Source organism: Telopea speciosissima, chromosome 6 (assembly GCF_018873765.1).
Source record: "Telopea speciosissima isolate NSW1024214 ecotype Mountain lineage chromosome 6, Tspe_v1, whole genome shotgun sequence".
NCBI lineage: Eukaryota > Viridiplantae > Streptophyta > Magnoliopsida > Proteales > Proteaceae > Telopea > Telopea speciosissima.
The window spans coordinates 43,260,094-43,284,812 of NC_057921.1; the positions used below are offsets into that span (position 1 = coordinate 43,260,094).

A 24,719-nucleotide genomic window follows, 5' to 3' on the forward strand; every position below is an offset into this window, starting at 1 on the left:
CATCACTATGCCATTGGGGTAAACTAGAGACCTTTCGTATGGTGCCATTTTTTCAGCTCTTTATAAGGAGTAAGGCAAGGATTTATAGGACTTGGAGTTGAATTTCCCACCAAACGTCTTTGAAGAAGCTAATAGTTTGTTCCTTCCACACATATCATAAACCTTCAAATTTGATAATGACGTGTTTAACATTTATCCTTGATATTCAATGTAATCATGATGTGGTTTACCTTTTATCCTATAGTTCTGTTTGTGTATGTAGAACCTGGTTTGACTGATCTTATGATTGTTCTTGCACAAATACATATTTATTATTTCTGCACTGTTATATGTAATGGTGTTTTCAGGAACCTGAGCATGAAGTTCAGGAACTACCTTCCTCATGATAAGCAACTTCAAGAGGGTAAGCTAGCTCCTCCAGTCCTGCCGAAGTTTGAAGATCCAATTGCAACAGAACCTCTAGAACCAGAGGAGACCAAGGTGATGATTAACTCCAGAAGCATATCCTGTGCCGGAAATTCATTTTATCTTATCCATCCTGACCTTGAAGCATTGTGCAGGACCCATTTGTAAACATTGCTCCAAAGAAGCCGAACTGGGACCTCAAAAGGGATGTGCTAAAGAAGCTTGAAAAGCTTGAAAGACGCACTCAAAAGGCAATAGTTCAACTAATGGGTGAGCACTTAACTTTATTTGATAAACCTCTTGATTCTTTAGTGGCAAAAACTTCTACCCTGAATTCCTGATCTTTGTTTGAACCAATCTTCACCTTGTGATTGGAGAAAATGTTAGGCTTTGTTGATGAACAATTTGATCTTTCTGTGGAATACCGTTAGAGGGCGGGCATTGGTGCAACGGTAAGGTTGCTCCATTGTGACCAAGTGATCACGGGTTTGAGTCTGGAAACAGCTTTTCTGCTGAAAGCAGGGGTAAGGCTGCGTACATTATGACCCTCCCTAGACCCCGCAGTGGCAGGACCCTCGTGCACTGTGTATGCCCCTTTTTTTTTTTCCTGTGGAATACCGTTCTCATATTTTTCATTTTTTTATGTTCATTTCCAGGTAAAAACATTTAAATGGAAAATTCTCCAGTAAAAAATAATTTGTTTTTGCTGGGTGGCTTGCCTAGAAGGTTTTTCTGGGCTAACCCACCTATCTGCCAGGTGACAACTTGGAAGGCCCAAAATTTTCAAACAGGTATGCCCCAAGGTTTTTATACCCACATGTCAAGTTTTAGCCCTAGAGTTGGCCCTATGGCAAAATAAAGTTTTGAAAATCTTGGACTATGAGAAGGTGCAGGCAAGTATTTGGATGGTTGAAAAATTCAAGGATGCATTGAACATGAGTCTGAAGCCGACTGCTAGTGCAGCTGGTTGTTGCCTTGCCAGTAGGGTGCAGGCTCCCAAGAGGTCACGGGTTCAACTCTCCTATCTTCACCTTGTGCCTTAAGCACAACCTTCACCCCCTTCCCCCCTCACTCTCTAGTAGCCATAGCTAAAGTCCCATGGGGCATGTTAGATAGGTACACTAAAACAAATAAATAAATAAAGATTCAAATCTGACACATTGCCAATCCAAACTATTTGTTGATACAACAGTTGTAATAGCCACATTTCATTCTAGATGGCAAAAAAAGGTGTGCAGTTGACAGATTTTTTTAGGCTTGCTTTAAAAAGTTTTACCCTTCTTTTATGTTGATTTTACCTAACAATTTTCCTTTTTAGGTGGTTTCTACTGTAAACAATCAGAACTTCAGGAAAAACAGTTAATCTCGAACACTTTAGTTTCTCCTCCTTGTTCTCTCCCGATTTTGTTCAACTCAGTAAAACTCATCTTCTTCTTCTTCAAAAACCATCTTCCACCATCCCAGTCCATCTAGGGCCATGTCTCCTTCCAAAGCCCCCTTTTCACCCAATTTTTTTTTTCAGAACAAAAATACTAAAAGGTCCGGAGATGTGTGATTTATATAGATGTCATTGTCTGTTGCCTAATAAAAACAAATATGTTGCGGACTAGTAAATGTTTGTGAATCATTTTACGAATCCATAGTAATATCCTAATTCCTAAGCCTCAAATTGTTTGAGTCATAGTTATCAATTCAAGATGCCAAGGTGAATCACGCAGTTGGCTCATAGCCGTGTAGCCTAGGCACCTGGATTAAACTAGGCGGTGGCCTAGATGAGTCCTTATTGGTCAAGGTGTTCATAAAACCGGGTTTAGTACTACCTTTCAGGTAATGTTAGTACTTATTATTTGCTAATATCCTAACCAAATCATTTTAAGATTTAGTCTATTTAATGTAATGTAAAGTATAAACTAAAGAGGAGATATGAAGCATTAGCTAATCAATGAAATGATCATTAAACATTCAACAGAACAAGCAATAAATGTCGAGGAAGCACCCATTTTCCCAATTACCATGATCTTAAGGGCTTAGTGGAAGTGGCTAAAATTTCTAAGATGCCATTTTATTTTCGTCTAAATGGCATGTTTTATGGAGTTGTCTAATGGTATCAAAGCTTGAGTGGCTGCAAAAACCCTGTGAGAGTTTTGTATGTAAGAAAGTGTAACATATTCAAAACCTGTGTGTTCAGAGCAGCATAAAGCAGAAGGCATCCCTATATGTATGTGATTAGAATTTTCACAAGCATACTCCATCCTTCGGGGTTGCATCTAATGGTTTTGGTAGTTCTTTGTTTATAGGACTATTGCAAAACCCATATGTCTGTAGTGTTTCGAAGCCCATATTCTCTCTTTTGATTGTCGCTTGCTGTTGAGTGAAGGCATTAAGGCATTTTCTGGGAATTGGTTTTAGGCACATGAAACACAATATAGGAGGTCTTAGGTAACCAGCAATAGAACTATGGTAGAAAGTCTACAAGAGTTAGTGGATTGTTCATGGATTGGTTGGTGTAGTGATGATTATAATTGTGTATGTCATAAGATAGAGAATCAGAAAATAATTTAGCTAGTATTAGTGGTTTAATACATACTTAGAAAATGGATAAAAATAAAAAAATTAAATCAGAATAATGGGGAGTCTAAGTTAGATGTTATGGATTGTAAGTTGGATAAATTATGAGTCGATACAAAAATTAGGTAATATCATAGTTGTCAGGGTGCCAAGGCAACCCAAGGTGGTGGAGGAGGGTGCCTAACTGCCTAAGTACTTAGGCGACAAGGCACCCAAGTGTTATTTTTTATTTCTTCTCTTTTCTAACATTATTTAGTATGCTACAATATACGCCTTATATCATTAAAAATCAACATTAAGCTACATCGAATCATCAAAAATCAACATTAAGCCACATCAAGCCATAAAAAATCAACATTAAGTCGCATCAAGTCATCAAAAATCAATATTAAGCTACATCAAGTCATAAAAAATCAACATAGAACTAGAAGACAGTAAAATTGAAGAAGCTAGCTATTGGAAGTTTAAAACAATCAAAACATACATTTGGTTTATACTGTTCTTAGAATTGGTCATTTTCCTGGTATACCTAGTGGTCCTAGTCTCACATTTGGTTTATAATGTTCTTAGAAAATATGATCTTATCTATAAGTAATTAAACTGCTCTTGGTTTAGAGAAATGTTCTTGTTCTCTAAGAAGTTTGATTGGTCAAATGATTTTATTTTTACATGAGACTTTTTTGTATTAGGTAGAGCACAAATGTTGTCCAACAAATCCAAGGTTTCTTAAATCTGATTTATATTGAAGGAGTTGTGTTTTGGTAAAACCTTATTTGGTGTGTGCGAATGCTGTTGAAATCGCTCTAAATGAAATTTTTTTTTAAGATGTCAAAACAAATGAATATTTTACCGCTCTTTTGGTTTTAAGAATGTTTTACCATATTAAGATCAATAGAATTTTTAGATTTGAGAAAAACCTCAGCATTAGAAAGTTGAAAATTTCACCTACCACAAAAAATCCAGCTTTTGTTTTTGAACTAGGGGGTTGACTTTTATCCTTAGAATTTGATTTTTTTTAAACTATTTTTTGGATCCAATAGGGTATTTGCTTATTTCAGAATACTATCTTAAGTAAATGAAATAGCAAATATAAAAACATTTAAATAATATTTGGCATAAATAATAGGGGTATCAAAAAAACCCGGCCAGCCTGAACCCGCCCTGAGCCCGGACAGGGCTGGGCCGGGCCTGTGTTTAATATAGGGTTGGGCTGGGTTTATTGTTTTCCTGGCCCTGGTAGGGCCGGGCCTAGGTTGGGGCCTTGACCCTGGCAGAGCCAGCCCGACCTTGTATTATATAATATATATTTATGTAATATCTTAATTGTGGGCCTTGGTACAATGGTTGAGGTTGTTATTATAACCAAGTGGTCATAGGTTCAAGCCACGGTATAGACTTTGCTTAATTTCACCTCTATTTTTTATAGTCTGGGCTTTATTAAATGGGCTGTGATTGGGCATTTTTAGTTTTAAAACTCAATGGGCCAAGGAATTCAGGGTCAATCAGGGCCGGGCCGGGCTTGGAAATACCCTGCCAGGGTCGGGCTGGGTTGAGGGTATGCTTGACCCTGGCAGGGTCGGGCTGGGCTTGGGTTTAGTTTAAGGCTCCTAGGGTTGGGCTAGGGTTTAGGGCAAACCCGGCCCAGCCCGGCCCGTTGACACCCCTAATAAATAAGGGCCAAACCTGGTTTGATACCACTAAGGTGACAGTTGCCTAGACTCCCAAAAAATCCGCTTAGGTGCTTAGGCGATGCCTTGACAACTATGGGTAATATAATAAATATAGGTTTAAAAGAAGAAACCAAAAATCAATTGCATGATATAGTTTCAGCTTCAAATATGTAATATGCATCTTCTTGAATTAATTCATCACCGGCTTCTCCAACGAACTCTTCTTTTAAGATTTTAGTAAATTTCTTAGGATATCTTCTAGAATATTGAAATCTGTTAGTAAGGAAGCTTTCTCCTTCATTACCTGTATCATACTGTTCCTAGCATTTAAGCCATTGCAACAAATCTCCTTGAAGTGTTGCAGCGATGTAATCTTAGAATTTCTACTTAGATCATGTATTTTTATAATTAGTGACTAGGATTGATAAAGATTGTGCTTAATCATCAATTGTTTGTTTACGATCTTTAAACGTAACATTTTTAAGATCAAAGTATGAGCCATGTTGTGCTATATGTTGTCTATTCAAATAATCTTTTTTTATAGTTGTTGGAATAGGTTCCTCTTCATTTCGAAGTTGATGGGTTACCAATATTTCTTTTTGATGATTATTTTGTGTGGAATCATCATCTTCATCACTTGGACTGATGTCTTCCTATATGGAACCATCGTCCCTGAATGTTTTAACTATATCAAGATTTTCATCTGATTGTCTATCTGACAAGACAGATAACTTATCTTTTAATTCTTCTTCCGATTATCCATCAAAGAAGTCATCTTTTACAGCATCAATATTGTCTCCTGATTGTCTATCAGAGAAGTCATCTGAATATGATCCAATATTTTATCCATAATAACTAAAAATTTCTTCATTCTACAAATAAGTGTCTTGGATCTGTCTGATGAAGGCATTCCTTTCATTAATTGATAAATTAACATCTTATACATATTTCTCTAATACGGAGGAGTGATTTGATTCAGATTAAAGGATCTAAAAGAGCTAGTGGCAGGCCTAAAATGACCCTAGAAAAAGTTGTGAGGAGAGACATGCATAGTTTAGGCCTAGCCTCAAGCATGTCTTTGAATAGAGCTGATTGGAGGGCAAGGATCTATATAGCCGACCCCATTTAGGTAGGATATCATTGAGGTGTTGCCATTTTTGTTGCGCTATTTTCTTATACTTTTATTGTTTTTATTTCGTCTTTGCAAGGACCCATGTAGCCGACCCCATTTAGTTGGGATAAGGCTAAGTTGTTGTATACATATTTCTCTAATATTCCAATAATTCTACTAAATTATCAACTTCAACTTTGTTGGACCGTTATGTTTTGAAGGGTCAACAATTTGTCAGAATATTTTGTACCATAATATAGTCTATTTATATAGCTGTTGTTGTAGTTGTATACGTATTTCTCTAATATTCCAATAGTTCTACTAAATTATCAACTTCAACTTTGTTGGACCGTTGTGTCTGAAGGGTCAACAATTTGTCAGAATATTTTGCACCATAATAGCTATTTAATGTTGTAGCATAAATATAAATTAATAAAGGTTGGATCTTAACATTCAATTAAAATAATCTCACTGTTGTATGGGTCTTCTGTGACTTTATATATTAATGGTTTTCGTACTGCAGAGGAGCAGCAAAAGCAGAATGAAGCCATGGCTGAGGAGAATGGTTCAACTGCTGCTGAAGATTAGAATACAAATTCAAGCACAGAAGATTATCATTGTGGGTGTGTGTGTCATTCATTGAGGTTTCTTCCCTTCATATGAACGAACCAGCCATATCATCATGAGAATTGAAATTGGTCTGATTCTGAAACTTTGTAACTGCATAACATGTAAAGGATTCAGTTGAGAAATCATACATGCACCAACAGAACTTGTAAAATTAACAGTAGAGTTGAAAATTTCACCAAATGGAATTTTATGGTTTTGGCCTATAGTCTCATCCGTTAACTGTTGAGTTTTGATTATGGTTGGTTGTTACAGAGTTGAGAGTTTCCCTGAATGAGATATGGCTTCATCATCCTATGGTGTGGTACGCAAACTGTATAGTTGGATTATAACTTTGGCTTGGAATTATTTAAATCCATAAAATATATATTATTATTATTACTTACAGAATTTCTTTTGTACATATTTTTATCTTGTATTGTGCCTCTGCAGCGTGAAGTTGAATGCTGATCCTAGCTGTGGGTGATGTCAACTGGTTGGTTGGTTGAACTCAGTCCTTTTCTTTATGATGAGATGGTTCAACTCAGGTATTAAAATGGATAAACCAACTGATAAACCTAATAAAACTTTTTGGGATTCGTGTGGTTTTTGGAATCGTTATCCCCTCCAATTTGCTGTCCCCTCCAATTTCTCCAATTCCTCACATGGGGCAGAAATGTTCATCTTACCCCCTACCCAAAAACACTGCCCAAGATGGGGTCCACTCCCCCCTATTAGAAGAATTGGAGGAATTGAAGGTGCCTGTGAATTGGAGGTGATAATTATTCGTGGTTTCTGTGATTACACTTTCAAAAAAAAAAAAAAAAAAAAAAAAAAAAAAAAAAACCAAAATAGGACTAAAGCCCCTGAGACATGTCTTTTACATTTCCCTTCGTTGCTACTCCTACCCATTACATCGATGTGGGACTATAACCTAAGTCATCAAAGCCCTCTCTTCATCATGGTTCGTAATCTTGGATCGGCCGACATCGGCTGGATCATATTGGTATCGGCCTTGATCGATCCCGAGATTAGATCGATCCGTCAAGTTATTCCTGGATCGGTCAATTCGATCCGATCCTTGCCATTTTTTTTTTTGGGTTTTTTAATCAATATTTTGGGATTTTTTTACCGATCTGTTCCGATTTTTAATGTTTTATTAATATATTTGACTGATCCAAGCTCGATCCAGAAAAACCTGGATTTTGGTCATTTTTGATCGAACCAAAGTGGTATTGGCCATGATCGATCCTAAGTCCAATACCTGGATTTGCTCCAATCCGATACCTGGATTTTGAACCTTGCTCCTCATCTTCTCTTCTAGGCGGTATCGGCCATGACAGATTCCGAGTCCGATACCTGGATTTTGAACCTCGCTCCTCATCTTCTCTTCCATGCTGACTAGGCAGGCAAGTGATCCTTATGCTGAATGTTCTCTACCTTTCAATCTTAGCTGATGATACTAACATTGTGAGCAGCACCACTTAATTTGGAGAAGACTAATAAACTTGAAGACCCTTGTTAATTAGCTCTGAAGCTTTCCAACTTGGCGGTAGGGTATCCTCCATGGTCTCCTGATCTGAGCATCTTTGGGAAGCAATTCTAAAATGAGTTTTGCAAAGCGGCAAATTCCTCAAATTTCGATTGTTCTGTTAAAACTTATTGAAAAATTTCGGTTTTGCTTGCGAATGTTAAAAAAAACTAGGGAAAAAGTTCTCTGTCCGGGAGTGTGGCCTACGCCAGCACTCCCATGTTTGCGAATGTTAAAAAAAGTTAGGGAAAACGTTCTCTGTCCGGGAGTGTGGCTTACGCCAGCACTCCCATGAGTCTATCTCTCTCTTCCCCATGTGAAAAGACACATTTACCCCCTTGTTTTAAGGAAGAGAGATAGATACAAGGGAGTGCTGATGTAAGCCACACTCCCGTGCAAAAAACTACTTCCCAAAAAGCTACTAGGAAGTTTTTTTAGACACCCTTCCACATGTACAAATGATGTGACTATCTTGCCTATTGTATAGAGAGGTTATGGTCTAGATTAATCATGTCAAATTTCGAAGCTTAATTAAATCAAATACTCTGTTTTATTGAAATGTATTTCATGTATGTCCATGCATGCACGTTTACGATAGTCCTAAGATTTTCACGGATGTATTTTGCTATATAAAAAACTCCAATAAATAATGAAACTTCGACATTTGAGTAGAGTACCTAAGGGTCTACTTCTCTACAAAATTTAGGCCCTATCGATAACCATGTGACAGTAGTTGATATTTAGAGGGGAATGTAAGAAAGGTTCCTATTGAAGGTGTATGTAAGGCGGACTACCAAGAGTTACAGGATTTCTCAAGTTTCGAGCTACAATGTGATGTGGCAAGACATGGAGTGGATCCAAGTGGTCAAATTTTATCCCTAAAATTGCATTGTTAATATCGTAATACAAGCAAAGCCACTATCCTATGCAGATCTTCTCTCCACAGGAGCCCACTAATACCTAATACCTATCACATGACAACTGATGAAACTAAGTTTAATCAAATTCGTGAACATTTCCTTGCCTCACTTCACTTCAATTCATGACCTTTACTTAAACCTGTTTTATATGGATTACCTTTCTGGTATGGTTATAATTTTTCCTACGGTTCTCTTAAGAATTATGAACAAAATTTTATTATTTAATTGGAAACGAAAATTGGTTTATTATTTGTTCCCCCCTTTTTTTCCCTTTTCTTTCTTTCCAGTTTCCAATTAACTCTTTACACAACAGAAGGAACTTGTACATAAAGCTATTTGCAGAAACGCAGGAGAAGAGGAAAAACGATAGAAAGAATGAACTCTGACAAGGATTTTAGTACACACATGGGGATGGAAGAATTGTCCACCTCCTTGGTTCCTCCCATGCTTGAGAATGACCAATCAATCTCATCAACAATTCTCGCATCTCACAACTTGTTTACATTCTCTCAAGCTTGAGCTGGTCGAAAGCAATTTGAAACTTGACCTCCTAATTCCACGAAGAGTCCACTGGAGGAAGCTGATAGTCATCGGGTTTTAGTGCTAAAGCAAAATCTGGCAATGGTGGTGCCGTCTCCATAACCCTGCAACCAAGAATAATCTATAAGTCACCCTACATACATGTACATGTACTTTTTTTTTTGGTCTCCAACAAGTAAATGCAAAGCAACTTCGAAACTTGATTGATATTTGTCTAACAGCAACTTCGAAACTTGATTGATATTTGTCTAACTTATATTCAGTTAAGAAAATGGAAGAAAAAAAATTTGTCCAGTTGAAATATGGGAAAACTAAAGGACGTTCTTTTACATGCATGAATTTGTATAGGGATATATTTTGCATATATTATATACAAGTGCAGATGGGGAATGGTCGTGTGACCCTGTAGCATGTAGGTAGGCAAGCAGCCATAAGAACCCTAAAATTTGTTTTTTCAAGGGTGTGTGTGTGTGTGTTTTTAATTTTTATGGCAGAGAATATTTTTGAATCTGGAAACAGCCTCTCTGCGAAAGCAGGGGTAAGGCTGTGTTCATAATGACCCTCCTCCGCAGTGGCGGGAGCCGGGTACGCTCTTTTTTTAGCATATTTTTCAATCTAACTATTAGTAATTGGGATCAAGGTTTTCGCAAAGATGAAATGGATTTTCTTTTTGACATTTTACTCTCCGATACAAACTGTTCCCCCCCCCCCCCCCTCTCTGCATAGAAAATAAATAGTGTCCATATTACAGGAAGCAATTGTTCACCTGACCCAAGCTAACAACCTACTCCTTTTGTTCTAAGTTTTATTACCTTTATTAATTAGGTTCATGTAATAAAGGGAAATAATTGTGACAAGTAAATACAATAAATATGAGAATGATTAAAAAGGGTATATTATGGGCAATCCGACAAAAATTCATATCTTGGTTTTTAAAGGGGACAGCTAGTTAATCTAGGAGAATCCAGCTGTTCCCTTTAACTCAAATGAACTATTTGGGTTTATTATGTTGGCCAACCCTAGTGAGATAGGTCAGCAAACCAGCTTTCATCATTGTCTGGGCCTCAGGATAATAAAGTTGTGGAAGGTGCATCCTTTCACATGAGAAAAGAGTTTGGAAGCAGAGAAAAGAACCAGCCTTTGGAGAGAGAAATTGTAAAAGAAGCAAAAGTGCAGTCCAAGGGTCTGCACATATGAGAGCAATCATCTATTCAATAGGGAATGAGAAACTGAGGAATTTGTCCCAATGGACAGAGTTCTGACTAGAGTAGACAGGTTTTCTGTTTTCCATCTACTGTTACTATTATATGTTGTTCTTTCAGGACTGGTTAAAAGATCATACTCCCCATGCAATAAAAATAAATGCAAAGAACTCTCATACTATTTATGGAAGTTATCTTCATTGACAATAAAAAAAAGAACACAAACATTAAGACCAGAGAACCCACTTACTTTTCATTGCTGTAGAGGTCCCGGTTGATCCGCACTTTGCTAGAAGTATCCTTTGGAATCTTTTCGGAAAGATACTTCATTGCTCCCCAAAGAGGTGGACTCCTGCACCACAAATCTTGTTAGAAGAGTCCAAGCAAATAGCATGACTAGAAACGAAGAATCCAAACACCATGATTTACAAGGCATTTCTTGTCTCTTAACATGATCAGTTTAACTCAAACATCTGCCTATGCCAGTAACTTTGATTATTTTTTTTTTGCACCTATTTGAATTGTTATTGGTTGGTTATAAGGTTAAGGGTTAGCTTACTTCTTAACCTTTAAGTTTCAGAGTTTGGAATTTTGTTGGACTCCCTAAATCAGCTTATGGAAGGACTAGTTTGGGAAGGTTATTGTTCATCTCAGCTTGTTTGGAGCCGATTTTGATAATTCCAGAAAGATTTTCCCAAACATCCCAATCTGGAAAAGTATTTTATTAAGAGTCTTTCATTATGAAACATTTACTTGGATATACAGATTCTTGGACTATGTTGAGAATACTTATTTTGTGATAACTACAACATGGTTGTACCTTTCAGAGATAAGTTTCAGTTTGAATTCCTGGCACCACAATAACAGTAAGCTAATTGATCATACTATTATAGTACCTAGAAGGTAATAAAATTTTCTGAACTAAATACTCATTTAAGTTTACATAATGACAAGGTTCAGAACTTAACCATAAGATACTCTTATAGAAGGAAAACAAACAATTCATTTAGGACAAACTGATATGCATCCAGGACAAGACCTAACCTAGTCTCAAAATGAATAGTACTCATAATGATATTCTTATTGAAATTATCTAAACTACTAAAACAAATGATTAAGAGAAGACAATTACCAGACCATCCAAGTGAATTAAATTAAATGTTTGAAATAAATAGCTCTAAATAAGATTTTACTTGATTATTCTTAACAATTACCTAAATTTCACTATCTCCCATGTCACCAACTGTGCCATCAATGTGCACCAAAGAATATGTGAACCACCTTCACAATGAAGTATGGCATAAAAATCAGACCAAAAGGTATAGCACTAATCATATTTTGTCTATCTCAGATAATTTAGATTAAGTTTAGATTACTCCAATAGCTACGGTCTGGAATTGAGTTGGTGGGGTGGGAGCTATTTAAGGCATACGTTTACATTACCCTCAATGGTCATAGAAAGCAGCATATATTTAATGTAAAAGTATATATGCTCCCTAGGATATTCTTTGGAAGAATACTTCCTTTTAAAAAGGGCTAAAAATACATTGACCCCTAACCACCAAGCAGTAATCACCTAAACAGAGTCTGAAGAATTAGCTAGCTTAACTGAAGTAAGCCTCATCCCTACTGCTTCAGATCAGCTGCATTGATCCTGTTCTGCTTTTCATGATCAAGATTTCTTTTTAACTGGTTCTTCTCTTTCTTAAATATGTTCAAATCGTTTGGCAAAAACATTCTCTATCAAAGGAAGAAAATGATATAGCAAAACCCGACAAAATGAATGGTTAAGAAAAACATGCAATCATGCACATAAGAGGGGTCTCAATAATCACCTTGATAGAGGAGGAGCCATGTTGAAAGCTTCACAGGCCTTCTTACTTTCTCTGAGAAACTCCTCTGCAGCTTGCAGAGCAGCCACAGCCATCCCATGAGATTTTTCGGTGTTCCCCTCATCAAGTATCAAGCCGTGATAATAATATGCTGCAGCCTGACAAATAAATAGAACCACAACCTTATGCATCACAAATACAGGATATAGGAGTGCATGATGGAGTTTGTTATTGACAAAACCGCTTATAAATTAACGCAATAAAAAAGATCAGAAGAACTGGCAGGGATTTGGCAACTGCTTAAAATTAGTCCATACAGTGCAAAAAGAAGATAAAGCCTTCCTAACCAATAATTCACATACTATTGACCAAATTGCAAAAGGAAAGCCTATTAAAGTTCATCATATAGATCTTTATTGTATTTTATTTTATTTTTTGGACTAAGTTTCCCTGCACCACCCGGTGAATGGATTCCCACCATCCTAGGGTTCACAAAACCCTCCTAGGTTTTAGTATGTTCCCCAAAATACCCTTCGATACCCCTGCGTGCATCCGAAGCCATCTCGGTGAATGGAACGGTGAAGGAAAGCTCTGTCCTTTTTTTTTTTTTTTTTTTATGTAAAGAAGTGTTTATTAAGGAGTACAAATTATTAGACAAAGTACAAAGCATCCCTAATGAATTCAGGCCCCTGGGATACAAAAGTTCTGAAGTACAAGGGAAAAGCAAAAAGTCCCTACAAGATCTGAAGGACTACAAAGAGAATGCTAGGCCTATCTGCCGCTTCCTTATGAGGTCACCAGCCAGATGATTGGACAATCTACGATTCCAAAGGAATGAGGAGTTAATGAGGGAAGCTAAATGTTTGATCCATTTATTTAGGTGACATTACCAAAAGGTGCATTGTATGCTCTAGCCATACACCCATTGAAATGTTCAGAGTCCCATTGATGCAGTATCTAGGCACCAGTAGCAATGGCAGGAGAACAAGAATAGATTACGGTTCCAGGAATTTCAGAATTCCTAGTTTCTCTAGGAATCCTAGTCTCATTGGAATCCTATTCCTAGACTACTATGGAGTTCTATTTAAGTAGTGTTCTGTTTCAATGTCCTAGTTCAGGTTGGATTAGGATAAGTCCAGACCTGTTATGCATTGATTTCCTTTCAATTTGCCAAGTCCTAGTAGGTTTAGAAACTCCAAACACAGTTGGAGGTTTTTAAGTCTGTTTGGGAGTTGTTTCAAGTCTTTTAAAGGTCGATGAATAGTTACTTAAATTACTAGTTGGTTTAGAAACTCCAAACCAGCCATTAAGGCACACAAATTTGCTGAATGAAAATTGGCTTTTACCTTTGGTTCTATGAGATTCAGAGCTCCCTTCTGCAATGGTGATTCAATAGAAGCCTTGTGGGGTTCCAAGCTTGAGTTTGGTGGAATGCCAGCTCCAAGGATCAGGTGGAATTTCTGATTCATACCCTCTCTTCCCTTTTCTCTCATCTATCAATCATACAGGTCAGATTTATCTAGCTGATCTCAAGTTCTTTCTATTCTGTTTTCTGATTCTGTTTTGCTTTATTATTCTGTTGTTACAGTTCAGTTAGCATCTTAAGTTCTGTTGTTTAATTCTAATTGCAATTCTGATTCCAAAACCTAATCTTTTCAATCAATATTTCAAATCCTACTGCAACTAGGATTTTAAAATTCTCATTCTGAATCCGTTTTCTACTGCAAGTTTTTAGTTTTGAAATATACTGCGATTGCTGATTCTAGATCTGTTTCCAAAATCAGATTTTGACGCTGAATCTTTGGAATCCTATTATTACCCTGATTCCTTAAATCTTCAGTTTTAGTCATTGATTACTTCTGGTATCAGAACACCATCCTGTTATCTCTGGTTTCCTATAACTATTATCTCAATAATCAGATTACTATTTGCTGCTATTTTGAACGTTTTTTGAAATCTGCACTCCATTTCTGGTTTTGAGCTTTCTTACCTCAAGTAGGAATCCTCGGTAACTTGGAATCTAAACATTGGATTTGTCTCATTCTGATATATTATTCTCCTACCTAAATTGAACACTGGACCAGATTAGTAGCCAGATCAGACCTAATTTTCTGTTATTCGTTTTCCCTGAAACCTGGTTTTGGTTCCTATCTCCTGCGATTCTGTTTTTTTTTGGAAGGAATTTACGATTTCTAAGCCTTTGGTGATTTAGAACCGCATCACTCATTCTACTGTAAGATATTCTAAAAACTTCTAGAGCCTATAGTGCAAACTGAGAGCCAAAGAGTATCCACTTTGATGGTGGATAAGTTTAATAACCTATGTAACCTTGTTGGTATTAGGCTGAAATATAAAGCTGCAGAAGATTTAGGATCTCAAAGAATATAGAAAAAGACTTAAAAGGAAAAAGAATCTCAAAAGAGGCAGAGAATACTTAATGGAGGGTGTAAAACAATACATGCATGGAAATAATAAGAAATTGCAATAGCTAGTTTGAAAGATAGAAGAAAATAGACTGGCTACCAAGGAAATAAAATATTTAGAAAATATTACAGAACTAAGATTATTGTATGCATCTTTGGATTTGTTTTAACAAACAAAGTGTTCAAAACCATTTTGAATTTCATAATAAGAGTTTCTCCATTTGCAAAGTAGGTTTTTATATATGATCTTCATTCCTCTCAATACCTAGAACATCACCTGTCTTCATTGTAGACACAAAAAAATTAAAACTTTTCTTCTGTCTTTAGCATTATGTTTTTATGAGATGGTTGATGGTTGGATTATTTATAGTTTTAGGCTATATACCTATTCTATTTTATCACTGCTCTGGATGTTTCCACAATGGTCATCATTTTATATACATTTTAGTGGGCGTTCAGGCATAAGCCTAGTGCCTCAAAGCTTATGTGGCTTCGCAACCATGCCTCTAGAGATCCAAGTGCCTTGCCTAATGCATTCACCCTTTGAAAATAATCATCACACCACACTGCATTCGCAAAACCTCTAATTCTTGCCTCAAACAATACCCTATAACATAAGCCAGAAACCATGACTATGACATGTTAAATAACACTACAGATAATTAAAGTGCATGAAGAGAGAGAGAGAGAGAGAGAGAGAGAGAGAGAGAATAACTAGAACAAACTTTAAAAGCATACCTTTGCTTCGAGGTATTTCCACTTGACAAAAAGTTTATGCTTTTCCCCCCATCCATTGGCCAATGAAAGGTTCAAAATGTTAGCTTGGGCCTACAAGGAAATAGTAAAAATGAGCATTGCAGTAAGCTTTCATTTAGCGTAAATAATTACATAGCAGTTTACAACTATACAGTGCAACATTATGATGCCACTTAGGATAAATGATGACAGTGGATCAGGGTTCAGGTTTGAACAAGATCAAAATGGATTGTAGTTTCTTTTTTTTTTTAGCACGGATACTAAATAAGGGATTGTAGTTTGGAAAGTAATATAATAAACAAAAGAAATCCAAGAAGATCAAAAAGTTGCTCAATTATGCAAGGAGAAGGTTAATTTGGTTAGTTCCATAAGAGTAGTAACTCTTTCATAGCTCCTAAAAACACTAAATTCCAAGACCCACCATTATTACATAAGTGAATGAGTAAAGCAGTTTCCAACCAAACTTCATACTAGTTTCACTATCAAGTTTACCACCATTGACTCTTAAATAATATCAACAATGTGCCAAACCCAGACTTTTTCAACCATACCTCAGACTTTCTAAACTACGAGTTCGGTAAACTAATTCTGATTCATGCAGATGAATATCACCATCATCAGAATGAAGAAATGAAACTACATCTGATCAACACTTAGCTACAAGGAGATGCTACTATCGAGAGATCGAGACCACCCCACCAGTCCACAGATGAACTGGTCTATTTCAAATTCTTCGTTCTTCAAGTTCTATTAAAAAATATATTTTGGATCTACAGTCGGTGTCTCCTGCAAACTTAAACCCCAGATCTAAATCTTTTCTCCTAATTCTCAATCTTCTCCTCTTCTTTTCTCCTATAGGTTTTCTCTCTTTCTTCTTAGATCATTGTTTATAATAATTGATGCTATTTATTATTGAGTATTTTCCAAGAACATTCCATTGCCTCAACCAATTAATGAGAATATAAATACCCACAACAAGCTAAAGAACTCAATCTTATCTCACTGGGTATCATTAAACTTTTCCATAAACATTCCACATCATTCAACATCAACATTTACCCAGTTTTTCATTTACTGATACACAGGGCCTACTGATGAGAGTACAACAGATGCTGATGATTCACTTTCAGGATAAGATACATAGTAACCAAGAAATCTATATTTGACAATCATGATGTTCCTTCCATTCCCCAAAGACAGTTCTTCCTGTTTTTGGCTTGTCTCAGAATTTTTGTCCAACTTCAACTAGTAACTACTTTTTAGTAACTTTACCAATTTATCCTTGCAGTGATTACAACTCATTCAAAAGATATCAAATAAGTAGTGGAAGGAGCACAAAATTGAAAAGTTATTCTACTTTTAATGTCATAACTGTCCCCCTTAAACTTTGGATTTTTTTCAAACAGCACGGTCATTGTGGGATAGAGTATAAATTTCTGAGGGATGTAACACTATATTTAATTGTCAGGTTCATCAAATATCATGATGCGGAGCATGAGTTGATACCTGATCCCAATACTTCACCATCTCACATGCAAGTCTTCGTTTCACTGCTAGTGTGGCTTTGGTACTATCAATTGCCATCCCAAGTTGAATATCTACACACTGTGACAGATGACAGGAAAAAGGGGGGAGGCAAAACAGAACTTTAGTTTTTGTTGATCTTCACAAGAAAAAGAAAACAATTTATCCTGATAACAGAAGCAAAAAAAACTGCATTATGGCTCAAAAAAACCAGCCTTCAAGGTTCATATTAGATCTATTACTTAGCATAGGAATAGCTAACCTACATTTTCAGAATAGATAGTCCGCAGAAGGAAATCAATTGTTAACATCATCAAATGTAGAACTCCGAAGCAATCAAAATTCACAAATCAGTTGAATGAGGGAAAAAAAAAAAAAAAGTACTCTACCGGAAAAATGCGTACATTAATTATAAAGAAATAACAACGAATCAATAGTTGATTTTCCTTTTCTTTTTTCTGCTGTAAATATACAATTGCAAAAATAGCATTTATAGAGAGAATTAAAGTGGAAGGAAAGAAAGTACACATGCATATGGAGTTAAATGCTACACAACCAAGAAAACACATGTCAAATCAGTATATGAGATTAGGACATTGAAATGATCAAAAACAAATTTCAAAGGTCTAGAATTGGATGTGAATGCATTCAAACATAGACCCATTTTTTTCAAAACCAGCTCAAAGAAGAATCATCAAAAAGAAAGAAAGAAAACCACAACATATGGTAAAACTACAGGATAGCAGCAATTGGTGACAAGTAAGATACATCAACTGCAATGATACAGTTAAATTAAAAAAGACATCAGTCTAACGAACTGTGCACCATAAAGCGCTGCTTCTGTAATCTGTACAAAGTTAAATTCACGTATCATTCACAAGTTACTGGCATATGTTACTTATTTTTGGATGATACACACAACAGGGGCATATTTTTCTAACAAAAAAATTAGAGAAGTGCTTACTTTGACTATACAATTCACACATGCTTCCTAATTTTTTTTATTTAATATTTGATATCTGTACAATTTTTTAATACCTTTTCCAATTGACCAAACTGAATTATAGTGGAAACTATTCAGCACTTTTTCCTGCCTTCAAATTTAATATCTATGTTTCATAGCATGCATGCTTCACCTTATCAATTCCCACAGCATCTATGATCTGAGCTTAACAAAACACAACCACATACCAGTGAACTATTATAACATCCACATCACAATTACTCTTCTGCAAGCAATTGTTGATTTTCACTGTCTCTCATTGTAACATGTGCTATTGGAAAAATCTATAAATTTCTGTATACCACTAAAAAAGTTTTTCATTTTATACACATAGAATGTGATTTCTTAAAATGATAAGGTGATCTGTGCAAAGAGCCCATTCAAAAACTACATAACAAACACCTAATGTAGCATAAAATATTATTTGGATGAGACTGCTTTCAAGTACACTCAATAATGTATAGGGGCGGGAATAGTTCCATGAGTAAAAAAAATCATTAGTTCCCTTAAGTACCCCAAAAAGAAAGAATCCAACACAAAATAGCAGAGAATAAAAAATACTATGAAACCAAAGAATAAGCTACTACCTGGCCTATAGCTTGCACACAAAGGGTTCGCAGCACACCTTCTGATAGGTCTACTGGAAGAACTCCCCTAACGGTAACAAGAACAATAAAAGAGTCAACAAAATATTAATAAAAAAGCATTTTAACAGTTCAGGAAAAGCACTACAGCTTCTAACCATGGGAAACAGATAATATAAAAATGCGCAAACCTGAGTTCAGGGGGAAACTGAGGGAGAACATATCGGACAGCACAGTCCAAATATCCTGCTGCCTTCAAGAAAATATCAATAGAAGTGCGTCTACTCTCTGCTACAAAAGAACGGAATCCATAATTTGAAAAGTAAATAGACTTAAGAGAAGAGACTAAGTACAAAGATAATGAAGGGCATTGGATAGCTACTCTCTCTCTCTCTCTCTCTCTCTCTTACACACACACACACGCACTCACACATGCACACAAAGATAATTTAAATGCACATACTCTAAAATAAGTCAACTTTATAATCACAGACCAATAATGATAAGGCTTAATCCACAGCATCAACAACACAATTTAAACCAACTTGAAACTCACAGACATAATTTGAGTGTTTAAAATACTAATCGCAACAGAACTAAAATAAATAAAATTTGAAATGAAAATGTAACTGGATTTACAAACAACTTCTTTTCAGGATCCTTTGATAAGGATTGTAAACTACACCATGAAAATACTTATGGTGAGTTAGTGATAAATGATGACAAGCACTGAAGCATGCAGGTAATAGACAAAATTTGGGATTTCACTCTACTTAGGTGGAATCTTGAGATTGTGGATATATTCCAACAATAATATACACAAGGTTGCAATATTGCAGATCAAGACTAATAGTGATCCTGTTCTGACATAAAACAATATAACAAGAGCCTGCATGATTGATGTACTAAATTGCATCCTCAGCTCCAGCATACACAAATCAATTCAACATAACTCAGATGAGCATTATTCCAACTATCTGGGCTTTAGTACAAGACTCAGTTCTGCTTCTCCACTCATTTTTAGCAGCACTAAATTATGAACACACTTATCTCTTTATCGAACAACCTTGGCTTCTTCCTCTTCTTATCATCCATCAGTGTGACTTCTAGTTTTCTGTTGAAGTTTCTTATTTCTGATCTATCAGGTCTATTCTTGCCAATTTTCCATCTCAACCAGTACCTGAGCTAAGTACATATTATTTCTTGGTTCCCCAACATTCTATGTATGTTTAGTTCCTTGTTTACCCTTCAATTTTAATGGTATGCTATTCCAACAGCACTCCAGAAACGCTTGTTTATTTCATCAAATGGCTCTGATTCTAATTTCCTATTCAATCACCTGTCTTTGGATGACCAAACCAATATAAAAATAGAATATATTTAATAAAGAACAAGAAGAAAAAAATTATTTTTTTTCGGAGCATTAAATTATCGAAAAATAGAGTATAAAATCCAAAAGCAAAGAAGAACAAGATAAACAGACGGCAAGAATAAAAAAATGACGATATAAATCCTTCCGAAAAATAAAAAACAACAAATCCTTCAAAAAATTGAAACAGGAGATAACTAAATCATCTTCCCCTTCCTTAGTGAGATTATATGAGCAAATGCCTGAACCAAAATATGTCATTGCTATGGGAGCCTATACTATTACGGGAGGGATGTTCAGTACCTATTCTTATAGTACTGTTAGGGGGGTCGTAAGCTAATTCCTGTGGATGTCTATTTGCTGGGCTGCCCACCTAAACCAGAGGCAGTTTTTGATGCTATAACAAAACTTTGTAAGAAGGTATCTCGAGAAATCTATTAAAATAGAATTGGGCCTCAACAGAAGAATCGATGTTAAACTACCACTCACAAGTTTCATCTTCGACGCAGTATTCATACTGGAAACTATGGTCAAGGGTTACTCTATCAATCACCATCTATTTCAGAGATCCCTTCTGAATCTATAGTGCTCCCTTGAGACTGGTTTGCATCCCTCATTTAATGGATCAATAAGAAACTGTGACAGATTAATTAGTAAGAAACTGAATATAGCCAATTTAGGCCTACTACATCTCTCCCTTAAGCAAGTATTCCTCCATAATTTACTCTTGATATGTGCTTTGTATATGTACTACATCCTAGGTAGAGGTAGCAAAGATGTAGCTATGGTCATTCATCATGATAAAAAGTATTCTATTCCATGTGACCTGTACAGCAGAGATCGGAGGGTTGCAGATTCTGCTTCACGTGTTTTCCTTGTTTCTAGCGTAATAAGTAACAAGTGTGCAGTCAAATGTTTACAAGTAACTAATGCAATACAATTAAGTAATAGATTTGATTTCCATTAAAAAAAAAGCTGATACTGTAGATCCATTACAAGGTTCAAATATATACAGTAAACAAGTTACTGTGGCATTCCATTCATATCAATATACTATGCAAAGCAAAAGTTAAACAGCAGAAGCCCAGGGCTGACAGTAAATGCCCACCTTCTGATACTTTTGGCTGATATCCATCAGCAGAAGCTTTAGGGAGCAGCAAAATGTTGGCTTGTGATAAGGATAGCATGGCCATCAAGTGTAAAACTGACAATACCTCATACCAGGCATTTGAAATGCCTGTTTCCTGTCAGAAGTTGGGAAAAGAACAGAAATGTTACAGCCGTCCTCATCTGTTTGGAAGAAAGGAATTTTAAGAACGGATTTCCAAAGAATGGGTTGTTATAATGATTCTACCTCTGCCTCATCTTCTTGATTAATCCAAACAAATTGTACCTTGTTTTGTAACTGGCTTCCTGTACAGTAGAATCAAGAGAGCATCATGAAAAAATAAAGTATATAACCCACCCCTCTACATCCAAACAATTTTTTTTTTTAATAAAAAAGAAAAAATTCAAAAAAAAAATCTATTGTATCTGTTTTTGGAGCAGAATGGCTAAAAGGATAGAAACCTGTAATTTCAGTCCTGTTTATGGGAAACAATTATCAACAGTCAATTACAGGTTTCCTATTTTTTAGCCAATCCCCAGTCATGGGAAGTAATCCTATGGTATGTATGCAATTTATTAGTTCCCCTTGTAAATTGTAATAAGAGTTTCTTATCAAGGTATGAACTTTGAGTTTAAGGTTACCATCTTTGACTAGGCCTAACAGCACTGGCAAGTAATCCTCAATAGCCTGTTGAAGATCAGCCAATGTTGAACCTCCTGCAGCCCAAAAATTACACAGTATTTATGAGTATATTACTCCGATACCAATACCCTGAATTGCCTAAGGAATCCAATATAGCACATCTAACCATGTTGTGTAGCTGTTTTCCTTCTTGGTTTTGTTGCTGCTGGTGCTTCTTGGCTAGCCATGACTACCACTCGAGTTCTAAGAGCAGAGAGACGCTCTACTAAGCTCTTAGACAAGCTATCACTGAGTGGCTGGAAAAAGTCCACAGGCTTAGGAATCCGTATTCCAGGAACAAACACGACCACGTCCCCCACATTTCCTGGCCTTCTTCGGTGGCCACCAGAATCTCTTGGCGTCGATAATAGACATCCCATGTCCTGGGATTTGATTCTGCCAAAGCAGCCAAAGCAAATATGATTTTCCAGAACAATAGGAGACTATGCAAGATTGGCAATATAAGAAAGCAGTATGACCAAAAATATAGCGATAAATGAACTGCTGTCACGATTTATGGATAGATTGGAACAGTTTCTAATAAAAGGAAAATTGGATTTCAAACCCCTGAAATTCAAAGGAAGTTGGCAATACTCACGAGAGAAGTAGATTAATTAATTGCCAACCAACAGGTAGTAGCCTACTCACGAGTAACGTTTCAGAGGCCATTTCTAGAACTCTCTACAAGGAAACTTTCCTCACTATAAGACTCTAAAGAGGAAGCAAATGCATGAGAGAACATTTCCTCACCTTGACCCTTTTCAGAAGATTAGCCTAATAGTCAAAACTTCTTTGATCTCTGCACAAAACACTTCACGAGTCAGAACAAGCAAAACAAAACTGAAAAACAATCAAATCACGGCCCACGCGTGACGAGAGAATCTTTTCCAGTTCTGTCGATCTGATTTTCATCCCAAAAATATTGTTTCGTTGCTTTCTGACGATCAAATGGTACAAGTGCGTTGCATACTGCCCAAGTTTCAAGATACAAAAATCTCAAGCGTCTAAAAAGAGAACACGACAATTCAAAGGAGAAACGTAAGAGTAAAGAAAGTTTTAATCATAAAGAAGAACCCCAAAAAGTAGCTTAAGCAAAAGATATATCCCGTCAGATCAGACGCTTTATTTACTCTTATTATGAAAGAATACTATTCCGAATAAAAAGATAAATTGTCCCAAAATTCAAAGAAGAATACGAGTGAAGGATCACCAAAAGAGAGTTCAAACTAAAAGAAGCAACAGAAGAAGAAGAAGAGTAAAGCTACATGTGTACAAGTAGTGCAGGCGCTTTTCAGAATCGTACAGATCGGACGAATTTTCATCCAATCAGAAGTGAAGATCAGTCAATCTCAGTCACAAAAGAGACAACTTTTAGAAAATGCTCACAGCAGAACATCAAAAAGCAACAAAATTTCGCAGCTCAGCTCAAGCACAATAGATCAAACGAACTGAAAACTGAGAATTCAAGACACCAACGTCATAAATCCGAAAGAGAAATTCCTAAGCAAAAGCTTTTTTGATAAATCTTAGTAGTAAAAGCAGTAAACTCAAAAACCGACTAATCTGCAAAATTCTGCAAAATTCAGATACAAGAACCCTCCATCATTACTCAAAACCTCAATTTTGTACTAAAATTCAGAAACAGAATACGATCCGATATATCGAAATTCCGCCAGTAAACCAAGTCGTACCTTCACTAAGACCCAAAGACCAAAACTTCCCATCAAATCCACCGTCAACGCCGAGTGAAGTTGTTCAGTCTACAATACCGAACTGAAAACTCACTAATAGCTCTAGAAAAAAAATGCAGATTTAAGAACTCCTTCAACTTTCCTTCACGGAGATGACATTCGAAGCCTGAAATCTCAATAGAGTTATGTCTACTCAAATCTAAGCACCTCTCCTTTGTTCAGAAACCCTAGAAATGGAGATTTGCAGAGGAATTCCAATTCGCTCGCTCTGAAGAGAGAGAGAGAGAGTATTGGAACAGCTTGGAACTTGGAAGCTTCGACGTCGTGTGCATTAACTTCAAATGGCGCCCAAATCGAGCTATTTAAAGGGAAGATTTCTGTTTTTCTTCCTTTTTTGGTTGGATTTGAGAGATCTTCTCAGGAATTTGAAGTTCCCAAGACAAGAAGAATCGTCTTTGCCTGCTCACCTGTCCACAGAAAAGGAAAGATCGTGCGAGGAATAAAGGATTTGGGTTTTATTTAGGGTTTAATTAATTTTTTCGCCTTTCCACTACTACTACCCTTCTTGTTTTCACAAATCCGGAGTTTAAATACTAATATAATCCTTCTACCAAAAAAAAAATAAAATAAATTACTAATATAATCGTTTGTCTTCTACTTAATTAAACGATTAAAAATTTTCATTTGAGGGCAAATAAGTCATTTCAATGATTCCTGCAACCGCAATCACGTGAAAGGGATCCGAATTGTTATATACACCGTAGAATATTTAAGATCTGACGACAATCCAGTGGTATAGATTTAAGAGGTAACGTCTACCGAGGAGTAGGAGAACATTACCTTTGTCCATATTCGGTGTTCTATACTTGCGTTGGCGGATTAATTTTGTGGACCCAATGGAGGCTTAGTTGGAATGAACTGGGAGCACTAATTAATCTAATTATTGGTTTAAAAAAGCTGTCTAAAGGCTGTGAATCTGTGAAAGAAATTACGCGAGGTCCACGGAAAAGGGTATAGACCCCGGGTCGAAGACCGTTACTTTAGAATCTATAATGATGGGAAAGGAAATTATTTTAAAATGACCATGGCTACCGTAGGATGGAGTTTTTAATCGTAGGATTGAGACCCAATTCAATCCTAGGATTTGGCTCTTTTCCAGTGCACCTCGTCCAAGGAGGGGGTAGATGTCGACACG

At 36.3% G+C, this 24,719-nt stretch overlaps 2 protein-coding genes across 4 annotated transcripts in view; one reads left to right on the forward strand and one right to left on the reverse strand.

Moving 5' to 3' along the window:
* Positions 1-6,564, forward strand: part of LOC122663662 (coiled-coil domain-containing protein 12) — a 38,060-nt gene extending 31,496 nt beyond the window's left edge. For both annotated transcript variants that reach the window (XM_043859279.1, XM_043859278.1), the window contains exons 3-5: positions 348-480; positions 561-675; positions 6,278-6,564. In XM_043859279.1, coding sequence (XP_043715214.1) covers positions 348-480; positions 561-675; positions 6,278-6,342 — 313 coding nt within the window. In that variant the 3' untranslated portion in view covers positions 6,343-6,564. The remainder of the gene's footprint in view (positions 1-347; positions 481-560; positions 676-6,277) is intronic.
* Positions 6,565-9,002: 2,438 nt separating this feature from the next.
* Positions 9,003-23,683, reverse strand: LOC122664783. Of its 2 annotated transcripts, none has more exons than XM_043860758.1 (13): positions 23,525-23,683; positions 22,584-22,632; positions 21,961-22,229; positions 21,794-21,868; positions 21,399-21,457; positions 21,153-21,288; positions 18,867-18,963; positions 18,679-18,745; positions 17,071-17,169; positions 15,547-15,636; positions 12,389-12,543; positions 10,804-10,905; positions 9,003-9,455 (listed from the first exon to the last, which is right to left on the reverse strand). In XM_043860758.1, exons 3-13 carry the CDS (start codon positions 22,211-22,213, stop codon positions 9,362-9,364), a joined length of 1,227 nt encoding a protein of 408 aa, XP_043716693.1. In that variant the 5' UTR covers positions 22,214-22,229; positions 22,584-22,632; positions 23,525-23,683; the 3' UTR covers positions 9,003-9,361. The 2 variants fall into 2 exon arrangements, with proteins under 2 accessions (XP_043716693.1, XP_043716692.1); XM_043860757.1 differs by having other exon boundaries at positions 18,867-18,966.
* Positions 23,684-24,719: the final 1,036 nt, after the last annotated feature.

What these genes read in the sequence shown, in the direction of transcription:
- LOC122664783 (XM_043860757.1), bottom strand. Translation starts at nt 22,213, where the DNA reads ATGGGATGTCTATTATCGACGCCAAGAGATTCTGGTGGCCACCGAAGA. An exon ending in TCAGCCAAAAGTATCAGAAG is followed by an intron (nt 18,967 to 21,152) that starts GTGGGCATTTAC and finishes GTTCTTTTGTAG; the next exon opens with CAGAGAGTAGACGCACTTCT. An exon ending in GACCTCTACAGCAATGAAAA is followed by an intron (nt 9,456 to 10,803) that starts GTAAGTGGGTTC and finishes TCTTGGTTGCAG; the next exon opens with GGTTATGGAGACGGCACCAC.